Genomic DNA, 16405 nt, shown 5'->3' with positions numbered 1-16405 from the left:
CCCCACACCCGCGCGACTCTACCTCAGTGCTGCATTCCAACAAAAGGAAGGAAACTGGTTGGAAACAGCTGGGAGTTAATGTAGTAGGGGCTGAAGATGGAAAAAACAGACAGTGACTGAACAGCAAACAGAATTTATTCTCTTTTCGGTCATCTTTAAATTCTACTTATTTTTAAGACTTACATTTACGCTATGACTGCTTCTTCATGAAAAATATATGTTAAATTGAATTTTTAAAAAATAATTTGTTCTTGGAACTTACAAAAACTCACTAATCAAGTTCTAAATAGGGAATTTTAACATTACGGATTTTTTTCACCCCCCCTTTAGTAGGGAAAGAAGGGTTAGTTTTAAAAACATATAGTGAATGAAGCAATGGTATTAACTTAAAAAGATGGCATCAACTCATTCTCCAAAAAGGGCTATTACTCATTACAGGGACATAACACATGCATACATCTGGCTGAACACACATTCATCTCTGTTGCTCAGCTTTCCCCCATGCCCCTGTTAGCACTGCATGGTCCATTATACCCAGGCACAGGTGCTGGATCTCTTGTCAGCCCCCAGTCTCTCAGACTCCATCATGCCAGCACCTGACAGACACTTCACAGCTGCAAAGGGACAGTCCTTCCCTCACCTCTCCCCAGAGCAAAGGCAGAGGCACAGGGAAAGGAGCATGGAGGCTCCTTTCACCACAGCCATGGCAAGCAGCAGTGAGAGACCGCCGATGGTGCAACCTCAGCAAAATCTCTCATACAGGTATTGTATGTTGAAATCTCACAGAAGTTTAACTGAGCAGCCAGGATACTTCAGTGTTAACTGCATCCATTCTAATCTTGCCTGGTTAAGCAATCTTTCTCTCTAGAGAACTCATCTCATATACCAAGTTTAGTAGGGTTACTAACCTGTACTAATGATAAATGTCTAAGTTCAGCATATCTTAATTTCTAGTTGTTCCTCCTCCAAGACCGTAACTTTATCTGGTTTGCCGAGTCTACTAAGAAGTGGACAAGACAAGGTTTTAATCAAATGTAAGCAGTAACAACAGGTTTTATTCAAAACTTCCAGTAAAGAGGACCCACTAGTTTTGGAATAAAGGTACTTAAAAAGTACTACAGCTTACATGAATATAAAAGATCAAAGAGAAGAAAATAAACCAAGCAGTAAAAAAAAATAAAAATTAAAAATATATATTTTTTCGAAGTCTGAAATAGACCCACCGAGGGATTCTGAAGTCCTCCAAACAATTAACAGTTACTAAGTTTGGCAAAACAAGAGTCTCTTACAAAATTAATAGCCTACTTCTGTTACATAAACTGTATAAAACTGCTCAATAGTTAAAGAGCACTCTGTACAATTTTGTCTTGAAATACACTGAGCTGCAGCCTTCAAACCGCAGGAATTAATCATTTTGTCCTCTTCACAGGTAAAAGAATTAACCAGCTGCGCAATTGTTCTGGGGGAAAACGAAGAGGCAAAAATAGTCAGAATTAAGAAGATGAAGCCACTATAAAAATGAAATGCACAGCAAAACTCAGACCTCAGTTTAAACTAACAAGCTATGTTTACAATATATTCTACATTTCAGTTGTCATTTTCCCATCCCACTCCCACCTCCCCCCATTCAAATATTCCTAATTCCGTTATGGTCTAACCTAATTAATTTCTAAACTTTCAAATACACCGTACATACATTTAGCAAAAAACATACCTAACACTCTTACAGCAGTATGGTCAGGACACCATTTCAAAGATTATTACAGAGTTATTGAGATTAAACCTTATGAATTATTTTTTTTTCCTTTTAAAGAGAACACCAATCATCAACTTAGACAAATGGTTTTAAAATATACTACAGAGAGCCTGCAAAAAGCAGGCTTCACCAACATCGGCTCTTAGCCCCAGAGGACACAAGGGAAAACAGCAAGCGCTGAATGCAGGGAAGAAACAGAGTATGAGAATGCCAGCTACAGGAAGATCCTTTGGGAACTCGGTCCGACAGATTGTGGTTTTGGCTCGGTCATCCCCGTTGCACTAAGCCCTGCAAACCAACTTTGCAACAGTACATTACAATGTAAACTAAAATTCTTGATACCAACAGTTTGTCAAAGGGGTTTGTATTTGTTTCTTTTCTGAATCCAACAGTTGGTCTCAGAAGTTAAGTATTTTCGTGGCTCTTATTCTGCTGTTGCCAGTTTGGGGTGGGGGGGGGGTGGGGGGCGGAAATAAAAATGTGTGTTTAACTCATACGTCTTTCAAGTACATGCAAGGCTCAATTATTTCCACGATGCAGGAGCTTGGGACCTTTTAAGACACTGAAGAAATAGGATTATGAGGAGAGCCCATCTGAGTAAGTACTTTATCCAGCCACTGAAGGGGACCATGAAGATGTATCTCTATCCAGCATGGAGTGCTCGTTACATCTTGGCGATGATATTCAGCTCCCCAACCCTGGAAACAGGGAAGTTGGGAAAGAAAAAAAGTCACTTTACTTTGTAATTCCAAATATGTGAGAAGCATACTTCAATTATCTTCTTTCTTACCAAAACACTCTGGCTTTCAACAGTCATTATCAGCAGGGTAGCATAATACCCTTGATGCACCAACTATTATCACATTTCAACAAACAAATCTGAAGTTTAAAAAAAAAAAATAATTCATTTTAGAGGAAACCTCATTCTGAGATCTCTTGATCTCTTGGAATAGAAGTCTTCAGATTCCTAAAGACAAACCTATGGCAGTGCAAAATTTCCCCATGCCTCACTGCCAGCTGCACAATGTCCCAGTAAAGCCTCTGAAGAGGGGGATAATCAAGTCTTCTCTACCAAGGCTAAAAATAGAATAAACTGGGGGGAAATGCTGCCAAACAGATCAACGAATTATAAAATGAGGTCACGGACTGACATTATGGAAGTGGCGGTGAGGCATCTGTCTGACAAGAAGCAAAGCATCATTTGCAGGATGGACACGATGAACCAAGCAGTAAGCCAGAAACATTCCTCTTTGGAGGAAGGGCATGGTCATTCCCCAGCAGGCTATTTCTCAGATTAAGACAAGATAGGTTTTGTTTCAGCTCATACCCGACTCTGTTACAGTAATTACCAAAGACATATGCAGATATTTAAACAGCATTCAAAATCATGCTGTAAGTGGGTCACTTTGGGGGCAGGTCTGGAGACAAGATTAAGCCACAGGTGCTGTTTTCTCTGCTCTATATTAATCCCTATTGAAGGTATTACCCAGCTCCCAGCGCAGGTGTCAGCAACTCTAAACACTGTGCAGTGTAACATCCAATATACAGGAGGTCCTGTGCAACCTGTTCAGGCAACACTGCTGTAAAACTCCAGAGGATGCAGAGGTATAAAGAACGTATTCCATTTTAGGAACCTCTATCCTAACATATCTGAAACTTTCTATCCTCCTATCAAGAGCAGCATTTTGGCATATTACCATCTTCATTTGATTACTTTCACACATGTGACCAGCCCTTTTAGATCAGTACCTATGTTGACACTCACAGCCACATCACAAATCTTGACCTTGCACGCCTCCCTAGAATAGAAAGGTATGTATATTATTCTAAATAATTACTGCAGCTCCTAATCTGGGAGCTGCTGGTCAAGACAGATTAGAGGATTATGCTATCTACACTCCTGCAATGGCTATAATGACTTGCACTGCAGTCCCAGCTCAGGTCTCCAAGAATACCACCCAGGACCAGGAGCATGAAGTTCAGCTGGGCCTCTTAGAGAGCAGGAGATGGCACGGACCGTAACAGTGGGCAAAAGAAGGGGCAAAAGCTGATGCTACATAATGAATTGGTGGCTTTTCCACTTCTAAGACAAATACTTAATGACTTAATTCTTTTCAAAACTTACTTGTACTGTATCTTGCCAGATCCCACAAAATTGAAAAGGCAAACTCCGTAATTCCAAAGTAATTATGCAAATAAGTTATACACACACAGAACCTATATGCATATTAAATACAAGAATTCAACACTAAAAATTTACAAGAGGCAATACAATGAAATTAGAATAGTTAACAGAAATGCTTCACAAGTGACTATGGACTTATGTGAAGAAACATCTTCTGCAAGTCACCTCAAGTTTTCAAAATATGTGTCAGATGAATTTTTGTCTACAAAGAAAACTTCATTTCATTAAGATCTGTCTTACACTTAAACATTATTCCACACTTAAAACATTAGAGCTATTAACAGGGTGATGGCGGGAGGCACTGGACCATTCAAAATCACCACATTAAGAAAAAAATAATATTTATTTTGCTTACAAAATAATCTCAAGAACATTTTCACATACCTTTACAAAACTCATTCGGAGAGTGCACATCTTAGTAAGCTCATACACTGTCTCAAAGCCATGGTTCACCGACTGAGCCAAAAGCTGAGCAAATTCTTGATTATTGAAAATCTTCAAACTGCAGCCACTGGGGATTTTGCAGACTGTGGTGGGATGGAACCCATGATGGTAGTTGCAGTTCCGACTTTGTACAAAAATACTGCTGTCGCTAAGACATTCAGCATAGACTTCCCCGCCAACATAATAGAGATGAACACCTGGGAGGAGAAGGTTGACATAAGGAAGTTAGACAAATTCACAGTGTGTATGTTTTTCATGCTCTGTCTCCACAGAGATATGTTTCTGCTTAATAAGATAAACATTAATTGTGTATCAGACCATCATCTGTCTGTCTTCAAACTTGATTTTTACTTTTCTGTTTCATCAGCAGGTCATTTGGAAGGAGGGTGTGTATGTATGCATATATATAAGGGGAATCAGTAATTCCTGCATTTTAACATGTTGTATATTCAACAATAATAAACTAGCAAGCATTGCATCAGTTTGGATGCGGTACACTGGATGGCTTGACCATTTGAAATATTTTGCATTATATTCAGGTAAACCAATAGTTGGGAATGCAAGCAGAGAGAGCAGAAACCTACTGCATTATTTGTAGATACTAAAGCAGCCCCAAGCTGGATTCTCTAGAAAAGTCCTGAATGCTATTTTTGGTAGCATGAGTTTTTTTCAGCTCACCTTAATTCCAGAAAGTGGGGTGACGGGGGAGGGGGGAAGGGCCTTACATCCCTCAGATATATCTTGTCAAAGGAGGGTACACATCAATTTTACAGTCCTTTCCCCTTCTACTGCCTGCTCCCTCACCTGCTGCTGATGGCAGCAAGCCCCAGAAGAGCAACACAGAGGCAACCTTAGGGGAGATTTGTTGTCAGTAGGACTCAATGCTAAAGGCTTTGAGAATGTCTTTTATGTTTAGAAATGGATTATTTACCATTTTAACCTTTCTCATCCCACAGCATCATGAATCAGATAAGTGAACACATTGAATTCAGAAACTAAACTGAAGTCCAGTCAGAAAGCCTTGACTGTGCTCTGTCATGCAGTATTTTGCCACTGATGATGCGTGTAACTGTGTGGGTACACAAATACCCCTACCTGATCTGCAAAAACATTTACAGCTATGTCTTCAAGTTTGGGTTTTACTCCTTCTTCCTCAAAGACCAACAGTCTACATCATCATTAGCTGTTCACATTTACTTATTCAACAGCATCCTTGTCTCTTCCTCACTCTGCTTTGGCACATACGCAGCTAAGTGCTTCAGCAGAACTCTGTTGCAGCTGGGTTACTTTTAACAGGAAAATGAATGAGGTGTTAGGTAAATATCCTGATACTTGGTAAGATGGATGGGGAGGAAAAGAAGGAAGAAATAGTAGGACTTGAGTGGCACAGCACAGGTGTGGTGTACTCCTGAGAGCTGCACAAGTCCTCATGTAGAGAAAAGCTCTCCAGACTGAGGGCTCAAAGGGAGACCTGACAGTTCTCTTCAGTTTCAATTCTTTCCTCATCTAAGGAGGAAGAAGATACTTCATTAATTGGCACTTACAACATACACTCCACTACCTGGGCGTGCTGACCCTTCAGCTGTCTCAGAAAATTTAGAGTCTACTAGAAACACAAACACTTAAAAAAATTGTCTGGTAGGAACGCCACATTGCAGGGGGCATGTCAGCTTTGCCTGTCATTTGCATGACAGGTGAGTTCTCAGAAAAAGAGGACTGTATTAAGTCACACACAAACCAGAAGCTTTTCTCTTTTGCAGGACACTGTCGCAGGCATAGAAGAGAAGCACAGAATACCCACTGAAACAATTACCAGCCTGTGAAAAATGCATTTGGAAAAACTGTTTTAGCAGGTTGTCTCCCTGAATACATGTTAGGATAGCTAACTTGTGTTGGAACTAAGGCTAGCTAAAAACTTCGGTGCAAAGAACTGTAATTTGGATTTCTATATACACCAATAATCTGGGTAAATAAAGAAATTTCATTAGACAAACTGCCTTAAGGTCTCATTCTAATTAAGATTATGACAGCCCTTGGGCAATTAAAAATTGATTAAGGGTTAAAGCTTCCCGTAATTACACACCAGGCAAGAACAATACTTTACTTGTAAGACCTGGCCAGAAAATTATATATTTACCAGCACAAGCACTTACCCCATGTACCTAGGAAGAGCAGTCTGCTCGCGATGCATATGGCCCAGGTTGTCACGTCTAGAGAAAGGAAAACACCCCACCCTACCCAAAAATGGATGCAAAGATCCAAAACTCACCTTTGCCAATATGCCGCCTGGTGTTCTCAATGGTGGAGTTGCGGTTCACATTTGAGAGCAGCCCCAGGCAAAATCTGTTCTTGTTGTTTGAAGGATCAGTAAAGCCATCCACCAGGACGCTGGTGGAAGAAGCATGGAATGCCTCCCCGACGCGATTGTTCAGCTCATAGTAAACGATGGAGCACCAATGCTTTGGCTCTTCGTAAGCAACTGCCTGAACATCTGTAAAGCAACAATGGAAACGTTACAATTTAACTGTGCTGGAATACAGGATCAAGATGTAAGGATTCATAAAACCGCAGATTTTGGCTGAAGATCACTAAAAGATGAGCCAGATAAGCAACTGCAGCTAAATGAAGGCTCTTCTATCTTCAGTTATTTTTGAACTTTTCACAGCCACAGACACACAACAGAATAATCTCACCTCAACTTTACTTGTACAAGACTCAGAAGAGATAAAGGTTTGCCCTAGATATCAACAGAAAAGTGCAGAAAGCTCCTGGGCACATACCAAGCAGTGCCACAATAGCCCTACTGCATTTTCTCCAACACACTGTGGTGTGGGCCCACAGAGCAGAGAAATGCTGCAATTATACAGCTTGGCTTTCTTTCCAATTTAGTAAATTAAGTTCTACTTCAGTTCATTTTCCTCAGCTACCAAATTACAAGTCACCTCTGTGCTTGCTGCAAAGTCGTATAGTGACAGGGAGAAACGTCACCACACAATTGCACAAGAGACCATTTGTAACTTTGGGTCCCAAGAAGCGTAACAAGGTAGCTTAAACGTACAGTCAGCAGATCAATCTTTCAGCATGCAGGCCGTGCACAAATCTTTCTCCTGGGCTTCTTGGGGTAAGGGTAGGAGACTTCAACAACTAAGGGAGACTGACATTTCTCTGCAGAGCATGCATGAAACACATCTTCTGTATGAATAGATACTGCTTGGGACTGGAGGCTGAACAAAAGCCTAATGAGCAGGATCCTAACAATTGCGCTGGGCTGAAAGGCAGATGAAATGGAGGAAGATATTATTTAACGAGAACATTTTATTCATCAAGTACTACCAAATGCAAAATCTGCAACTGCTCATCACCAAAAGAATTACTTGTTGAGTAATAGCATGTTTCTCAGAACATGGTTTTCCAGACTCTGGTAACAAGAAGCTCCTCCTCAGCAGCTCCTAACCGAATCTGGGAATTGTGCAGAATGCCAACAGGAAATTCCTAGTTCACGGCTTCTACCCACCAAGCTCTAGAAACACATGAAATGCTTGAGGTAACACTTGTGACTGTGCACAGAGAACAATTTCTCCAAATGATACAGAAGGTCTTTACCAAAAAGTTTCCCACTGGGCGTCCAACAGCAGCATAACCTTCTTCTGATACCTCCACCCAGTGTGCATTCTTTCAAGTGCCAAATACAGCTACAAATCATTAAACTGCTTCCAAATAAAAGGAGGCTAGTGAAGGGATGTGGTTGCTTTATGTGGTTTCTTTTGAATGAACAAGACTATTTCACTGCTAAGCCTAGCACAGTTGGACTTGCTGCTAAAATACCAACTTTGCAAATTAAAGCTCCAACTACAGGTCAAAGTGCTAAAATGAAAATCAGGTTGGTATTATGGGAAAAGTTGTTTCTTTGCCTAGAGGTTTCCCTCCCCCAGCCCCAAGTCTTTACTGGAAGCAGTCAACTAAGACTAGTATTCACATTTTCTTTTGTTCACAGATCATACTGCTATAGGTTTACTGACACATGCAAAACAAAAAACGAACACCCCTCAAAAGCAGCAGTACATAGCAGATACAAAAGGTGGCAAATAATCAAAAGCAGGGTAACATATCCTACATCCCTGTGCAAAACTTCTAAGCAGTGTTTATTGCTGACCAATAATGCTTAAAACACTGGTAAACAGGAGACGACCTATGCTGATACCTTAGCATTTTCTATCCTTTCACATCACTGTGGGGGAAAAAAAATAATCTATCAGTCATTAATTATTAGTAAGAGGTTACTACACTTTTAATTCCCATGAAGATGCCAGCAATTATCAAAGCTGCAGCTTTGCCCCAGTTCTCAAAGTCAGGAAGAAACCTTGCCAGCTGGCCATTCTTACAGAATTAATCATATCTCTCTCACACAGATTTCATACTAACTTCCTTACATTTACTTTAAGTCATGCAGAGCAGGTGCGTTTAGTCTCTCTATTCCCAGCATGGGCCAACAATGGAAATTACCCTACTTCACTGACAGGATGCAGCTTGTTAAATCAAATCTCTTAAGACTAACAAATCACTGTGAAAAACATGCTTCTAAAAGGTTTGCAACAAAAATGCTGCAGTAAGTTCACAGTAAAACCTCGTATTTTACAACCTGCAGCAGATTTTTTAAAGTACTGCAGTTACAGCCTATATATATATATATGAATAATAAACACATGAAGGCACACAGAAGTAAGGGATTTTTTCGTTGTGGTGGTGGGTTTTGGGTTTTGTTTGTTTTCTTTAAATGAAGGGATGAAGATGAAAATCCATTGTATTAAAGTATGAAGAGAACTAACAGACAATTTTTATTTTGAAATGGTTGAAAGTTAAAAAGCAAGAATAAAAACAAACACTTTTATCTTTATCAACTCTCATGTAATAGAGGAATTCTATCTTGCGCATTTTGTGAGAAGGACAAAAATGCAAAGGTCTGCAGTTAGGCATAAACATTGATAAACATACTTTGGGCCAGCAAGGACTATACATACACACCTAGTGTACTGGATCAGTGGAAAGTGGAAATGCTACAGATGGAATTTATCACATGCAAAATTCATTCCATGCAGAGTGTAAACAGGTTAGCACAAAAGCTATCCAAATAGTTCTGAGAGGGCAAATATACTTCCTGAAACCAGAAATCAAGCTTAGCAACAAAACAAGTAAAAAAAAAAAAAAAAAAAAAATCAAACAACAGCTAGATTGTTCATATGCTTGTGATCTTGATAATCATTCTGGCACAGCATCCAGCTTGCTGCTCTTTCTTGGCATGGGCCACAACTGTGCAAGCTTATGTGTTCTCTAGAAGGGCTATTTCTCACAGTATGATGAATGCGCTAAATCCTTTACTTAGCAGTCATGGCTGGCTGCAAAGGCTTTAAAAGGCAATGTGTAAAAAGATGTGTGTGTCACAGTCATAAAGCAATAGGTTTTTAATACAGATTTTAGAGTCTGTAGCAATACCACACCTCAGGCGCACAGCTCTGAATTCCAAACCAAGTGCTATCACTGCGCGACTCAAAGATGGAACAAAAATGGGGAGAGAAGGTGCTACAACACAAAATACAAAAAAACCAAAAACCTCAAACACGCTTATGACCAGGAGAATAGTAAATTATTAAAAGCAGAGCATACACTTTAAGGACTGAAGTTTAGAATTCAGGGCAAAAACACTGTAAGAAAACACCATTTCATGAGATGTACTGTCTCACTGGAAAAAAACCAGTTTCCAGTTGCCCATGTAAAATATGTCTGGGTGTTTATGTAAACTGTCAGTATTAGCATCTATCCTCTGATTAAGTCTTTACATGGAGAGCTATACTTGACCATACCTACTGTCATCCACAACTCAGTAGGCTTTATATAGCATTAACTGCATTTTTCCAGTAAATCAATGTAATCGTAATAGAGAAAAAGGGATTCCTTTCCTTGCACACATGTAATTTCAGCATCACACACAGAAATGTGCAGCATCACAGGAATTCTTGCTGTTCAGTGATTAGTGGAAGTTCCAGATACAAAACATAAAATTACTTTGGTCATTGAGTTGGTTAGGAGTAAGAAAGTAATAAACCTCATAAATTTTATGTCTTTAAAGAGTCATATGATAGTTTCTTATCCTAAATAAATATTTACATTTATAAATTTTCATCTCCAGATTTACTATTTCATCCCTCACAACAACACAAAAAATTACGTCTGGGTTTTTTTATTTTCTACAGCCAAAAATTCCATAAACAACATACAGCCAAAATCAAAACTCAATTATTAAAAGTAAATCCTGAAAGTTCTTTATTCTTAAGACAACAAGAAGGAAGTGTTTTTACCTCCTCTGTGTATGTCAGGGGGAATTGCGGGTGCCATCATGTTGGTATCCATTGGCTGGGAGGTATCGTGTGTCATCTGATCTTCCGGAGGCAGGTAAGCAGGAGGGGGAGTATCAGCTAAATATAGAAAAGGCAGAGACACACAAGTCCTTTCCTCTCTTTAAAGTATATATACATAACCACATAAACAGTTTTGGCCTGGAAAAGCTTCCAGCCTGACTCAGCAATAAACTTCCACCTACCAGCAATCTGAGAAAGCAATCATGGACCTTGAATCAGAAACGCAAAGAATTATTGTGCATATTAAGCACAACTGCGATAAAAACAAGTCACTTCCCCACAGTCAAGCTGCAAAATAAAACTCAGCTATGCTTCCAGCCCACATTTTTTGCATGTTCAAAGTAACATATAGACTTTAAGAAACAAAAAGGTCTCAGGACCAGGCCAGAAGTAGGTACCTAATATGGTTAACATGAACATAAGTTGAGGCAGAAAACTTCCAGTTCGAAGTTTTCTGTCTCCAACATGATTCCACCAGCAAAGTATGCAAACATCCCAGATCTATTCAGGACCTTATTATTGTCGTTGCAAGTTATTAGCTCTATTTTCCTAGGTTGGCAACAGTAGAAAGTTTTCATGAACCCAAATTCTACAGAAGTAGCCGTCTGGGTCTAGAACTCATCTGTCAGTGTCTCTTACCAGCTGTACTGCCCTGTGCAGGACTGAATCACTCCCATAAAACTAGCCCGTGCACAATGACCGTACTCACTAACGCGCTGCTTTTAGCCCTGTTTGAAGTGTTCCAGCCAGGTACTCGCATTGCCCTTCAGCTGCCTATTCCACTTCTGGGAAAGTTTCCCAAATGGCTTCTTAGAAGCTGCAGGAAGTTGCCAAAGTCACTATTTCCCAATACATCAGAGGACACTCTCCTTCCAATCAACTGTGCAGAGATGCATGCAAAAGAGAGAAACCCTGGCTTGATCCCTGCAAGGCTTCACTGCAAAAGCTGAGATTAGATTAGCACTGTACTATCCTGGCAAACACGGCTGCTGCTCATCCCACATTTACTTCCACTACTGAGAGCATGGACTGCAAACTACCACAGCAAATAATCACAGGGGTCTCCAAAACCTCCAAAATCAAATTAGCATCAACAAAAGGCAGGAGGATCATACCACTACTGCTTTGTAAGTTTTGGGGTTTTGTTGATGTTTTGGTGTGGTGTGGTTTGTTGTTTGGTTTTTTTTTTAAGAAAACACATGTTAATGCAATCTATTAGCTGCTTATTGTTTAGCAGATACTCTGCTGAGAGCTTTACATCTAATGCTGGCAGGTACCTTGCTAATTCCCTTACTTGGATACTCTCAGTTGGACAAGAGACAGCAGTGGAGAAAGACTTGAGACAACAACAGGACTGCATTAAAAGCTTAACACTCTGCCCTGGAGTTTTAAACCCCGTGTTTTACTAAGCCTTAAATGTTCATTTGTGTGCAAACATGTTGGTGATGCACAGATAGGGAAACAAGATTGTAAGGCCACGGGCAGCAAATCAGCCAGTATCTAAAAGTTTTCAAGATCTCTGGATAACTGCTTTGCTCCTCTTTTTTTTTTTTTTTTATTTTTCCAAAAGTCACCCTCTTTCCCCATTAGTGCAAGACAGACAACTGTCCAGAGCTAAGCATGAAGGATGTCAGTATCTTGACCTCTCCTCTAGTTCAATTTCTTGACTGCAGCTGTTGGCTTGTCTTCATGGGCATGTGAACAGAACAGACCCTGAAAGATCAAGAGAACTTCCACAAGCCAGTGTTCAGGAAGACCTTGCCAGAGAAGCCTTTATCTCTGCTGGAAGAGCCTCAATCACACCAATCATTTTTACTAAAAAGAAAAAAAAAAAAAAAAGGAAGGAAACACAGCTGGCTTTGTGGCAACTTTTCACTTAAAAAAAAAGTGAAAAAAAATTAGAAAAGCCAATACCAACTCTCCTTCCTTCCCTCCTGCCTCTGCAAATTCAGCAGTCTCCACTCACAAGAGAAAATTTTAAAGAAAAATACATATCAGCAGCAGAAATCTAGGGAAGTTCATTTCAAGTAATAGAAAACAGATTTTTACAAGTCTGCCGCTTTGTTTACACATGCCCTCCTTCAGCCCCGGAAGAAAACATGCAAACAGAGCACTGCAAGTATTTGTATGGAATCCTTCTCCTAGCACTTAGATCAAGAAATGTGTCACAGACTGCTTCTACAGTATTTTTATACATCCACATGGAAAGACCATAAAAAAAGCTTTACAGAACTTTCTACAGACATCACTCGACAAAAGAAAGGTTGTTACATCTTTGACTTTAGGAAGTTAAACAGTCTGAAGATTTCTTTCCAGGGCTTTAAAGAACAATTTTTCTGTTGAAGTATACTTGTTTCTTGAAATTACATCATTATGTAAATAAACTTTATCAAGCAGCCATAGCATAGTCCCCTTGAGAAACATCCTTCTGCAGAATTAAAGCCTTGTGCTGGATTTCTGATTATCTCTTTCCTAAGCAAGGATGATCTCCAGCATTACACTTCTTGTGCATTAAACATTATACTTTGTGGTCTAAACTGTCGAACTGGTCCCCAAAACATTCTGAATCCCTCCCCCCTGCCCCAGAAGAGTTTTACTGTAACATTGTAACAGTGAGAGAGGCACAATATTAAAATCCTCAATATTATTACTAGACAAAGTGATTACATAGTCTTTATTACTTTACATCTCTCAGCTTGCTACTGAACACAAGTGTTGGCTGATAATTTGGCATTATTAAAGCAAAAAAATCATGGTATCAGTGACGTCCAACCCCTTCTCATGGGGAACCAAAGTTGACTGTACCTGGCATCTGGAAAGGACTTCCTGGGTCTGAGCTGGCAGGAGAATGCGGGTAGGTGCTACTGCTGCTTCCAGGCGAGTTTGGATAGCTGCTGTTGGGCGAGTGGGGGAACGGGTGGCTATTGGGTTGCTGAAAAGAGTCCGGGAAAGTAGCATTGTGCGGCATGTGGGGCTCATTTTGTCCCAGGTTGCGGAATTGGGCCAAGAGGCTGTGCTGAGGGTTGTACTCACTGTGCCTTGGAACCAGCACTGGAGGAAGGACTGGAAAGGGAGAAAGAGGGAAAAGCCACAGCATTAGAGACTCAGTTCTGATGGACTAGGCTATACAGCGGAAAAAAAGCCAAATTCTTCCTCCCCTAAGGCATATTCACATCTGTCTTAAAAACAACGTAGTCAAATCTAGGAGTGCATGTCTAAGCAAGAACTCTTTTCCTTATATCTGGTTACTGCATAGCTTGAATCCACAGCGATCATGCTAGCTACCTGGTTTGCCAGATGGGAGCTTGTTTTCACAGAGGGCCAGCGAAGAAGAGCCAAGAACAAACCACAATGCTGTGTTTTAGCTTTATTCACACAAAGAAATGCTGGGAAGTAAGCACATTACATTGCTGACATGCAGTTCATTTTGCTGCACTTGTGATCCTGCTAATCACGTAATGGCCCGTAACCCAAAACTTTGCTAATAAGGACAGATATTTTTCTGAGGACAATACTAATACTAATAGGCCTTGAACTCAGTCTGGTGTCAACAGCTGTAATTTCATTTTTAACCTGGACTACGTTCTTACAAGTTAGTATTAAAACAGTTATTAACTCTTCAAGTCAGTTTACAAAGTGCGCAATTTAAACAAAATTATGTAGTTCAAAAAAACCAACCAAGCAGCAATTGAGCCCCAACTACATGCTACTATGGGATCAGAGAAACACACACATCAGAAACTACGAGTCTCACCGCACTCCCAAGGCCTCCTTCACCAGCAGGAAAACAAAGGTCTCTTTTTAACTGGGAATACGAACATTGTAACAGATACACTAAGACAAACTAATCAGCTCTTGTTCCAGTGCCTCAGTTTCTACCTTTGAACATCACACAGCAAAGTCCAAGCTACTCGAAGGACTAAAAGCTAGTCTTCTTATAGCTTAAGATTTTTGGGTGACAGGGGTAAGAGGAGAGGCAAGGGTGAGGTGAGGGAGATGAGTGCACAGAGTAGTGGAAATTTATTCCTCTCCACATCTGCCCCCCTTCAGCACCTCCATGGCTGAGCAGGACTGGAAGAAAGCCCCCAAGACAGCCCGCCTTCAAGGGAGGGTGCTGAAAACCCACAAAAACCAGCAAAAGCAAGCCAGGCTACCATCCCCTCTCCTGGAGACTCCTGCCTTGCCTCCAACATCTGGTGGGCACACAGAAAAGGAACAAGAGCACACATACACTACAAGCCTATATTCACATAATTACCACTCAGATTAAGAAAGGTGTTTCAGAGATAGCTGCTTCAATAAAAGGCTCAATTACAAACTAATTGCAAAAAAACCCATCTTCTTGCCAAGACAAACAGGTTCTTCCAGGACACTGGGGCAACTTCACTGTTCTAGCACTTTGCTTATACAGAACCATTCAGATATTCACATGAGCATCCTGGAGCCCAAGAATATCAGGACATCGCTCAACACTTAGACCAGACCCGAGGTCTGGGTCCATGTCTAAAACAGGTACAAAAGGATGCCACACAGAAAACTCACTCAACTCAGTCACTATTCCTAAAGCAAGTCACAGATTAACTAAATTAAAAACAAACAAAACAAACAAAAAAACCTAAAAAACCAAACCAGCAGCAGGTTTCTCTTACTCTTTTTTTTGGTTTACGCCTAAGGGAGAAATTAAGCCACCAGATTTCTGCCCACTAGCGGCATTAATGCATGAGAAGTTTTATACTGGGAATCTTCATTGAACATACACTGAAAAAAACCCAACCAAACCCAACCCTCACTACTGCAATTAAGGCTGCCCCTTAAAAGTCAATAGCAGGTTTTAAATATTTAATCTGACGTCTCACTTTCTTAGAGCAGCTTCACTGAGATTCCAACATATCTCAAATACTTGAGGCAGATGTCACCCCCAAGTTGATTTGTTTAAATATGAAAATTTTAATTAACCAACTCCACTATACAAGGAATACATGACATTCCTAACTATGACATTTTCTGAAACAAACCAAACAAGTGGAGCTATATTAAAGAAATTACAGCTACAAGGCAATTTCACCCACAGGGCTATTTCACCTAAGAGCCAACACATCTATCTGTCATTCTATTGACGTTCTCAATTGCAAAACATCCAAGGAGAAGCTGCATCTCCCTCAGCTGTGCAGACTGTCCCTTGCCTCTAATGCAACTGTCCTCACATGTCACTGGAAAAAGCCATTTAAAAAAAAAGTCCGTCAACATTCACGTGGACATCACAAATCCTCTCATTCACAACACGGCAAATGTCAAACCCAATCTCCCTGAATATTAGGATCTCTCAGAATTAAGCTTGAACCTAGCAGTCCTTTTGCAGTGAGGTCAAGCACTATTTATTTGTCATAGTCAACTTTTGCTGGGCTAATAAATTACCAGTGAAAAAAGTAACAATGAGATCATGTGTTAAAAAAGTATTTTCCTTCTCCTGCCTTTATGATTCTTCCTTACTTTTCCGAGCATTAAAAATACATCTTTCCTATCTCTTCCTTTCCTATGGATGAAGGTCAAACCATTAACTTCTCTGAAAGTAATCTGTGCAGAAAGTATATACCTACATTTCCCACC

General features: G+C 40.2%; 1 protein-coding gene across 3 annotated transcripts in view; it reads right to left on the bottom strand.

The window, feature by feature from the left end:
• Positions 1-1035: 1035 nt before the first annotated feature.
• Positions 1036-16405, bottom strand: part of SMAD1 (SMAD family member 1) — a 48760-nt gene continuing 33390 nt past the window's right edge. For all 3 annotated transcript variants that reach the window (XM_055797044.1, XM_055797042.1, XM_055797043.1), the window contains exons 3-7: positions 13604-13861; positions 10739-10855; positions 6655-6876; positions 4326-4582; positions 1036-2454 (exon numbers count right to left, since the gene is read on the bottom strand). In XM_055797044.1, coding sequence (XP_055653019.1) covers positions 2311-2454; positions 4326-4582; positions 6655-6876; positions 10739-10855; positions 13604-13861 — 998 coding nt within the window. In that variant the 3' untranslated portion in view covers positions 1036-2310. The remainder of the gene's footprint in view (positions 2455-4325; positions 4583-6654; positions 6877-10738; positions 10856-13603; positions 13862-16405) is intronic.

The sequence above is a fragment of the Falco peregrinus genome, chromosome 2 (genome assembly GCF_023634155.1).
Source record: "Falco peregrinus isolate bFalPer1 chromosome 2, bFalPer1.pri, whole genome shotgun sequence".
NCBI lineage: Eukaryota > Metazoa > Chordata > Aves > Falconiformes > Falconidae > Falco > Falco peregrinus.
The sequence above is the reverse complement of the archived record's forward strand: the minus strand, read 5'-3'. Positions and strand labels throughout refer to the sequence as shown.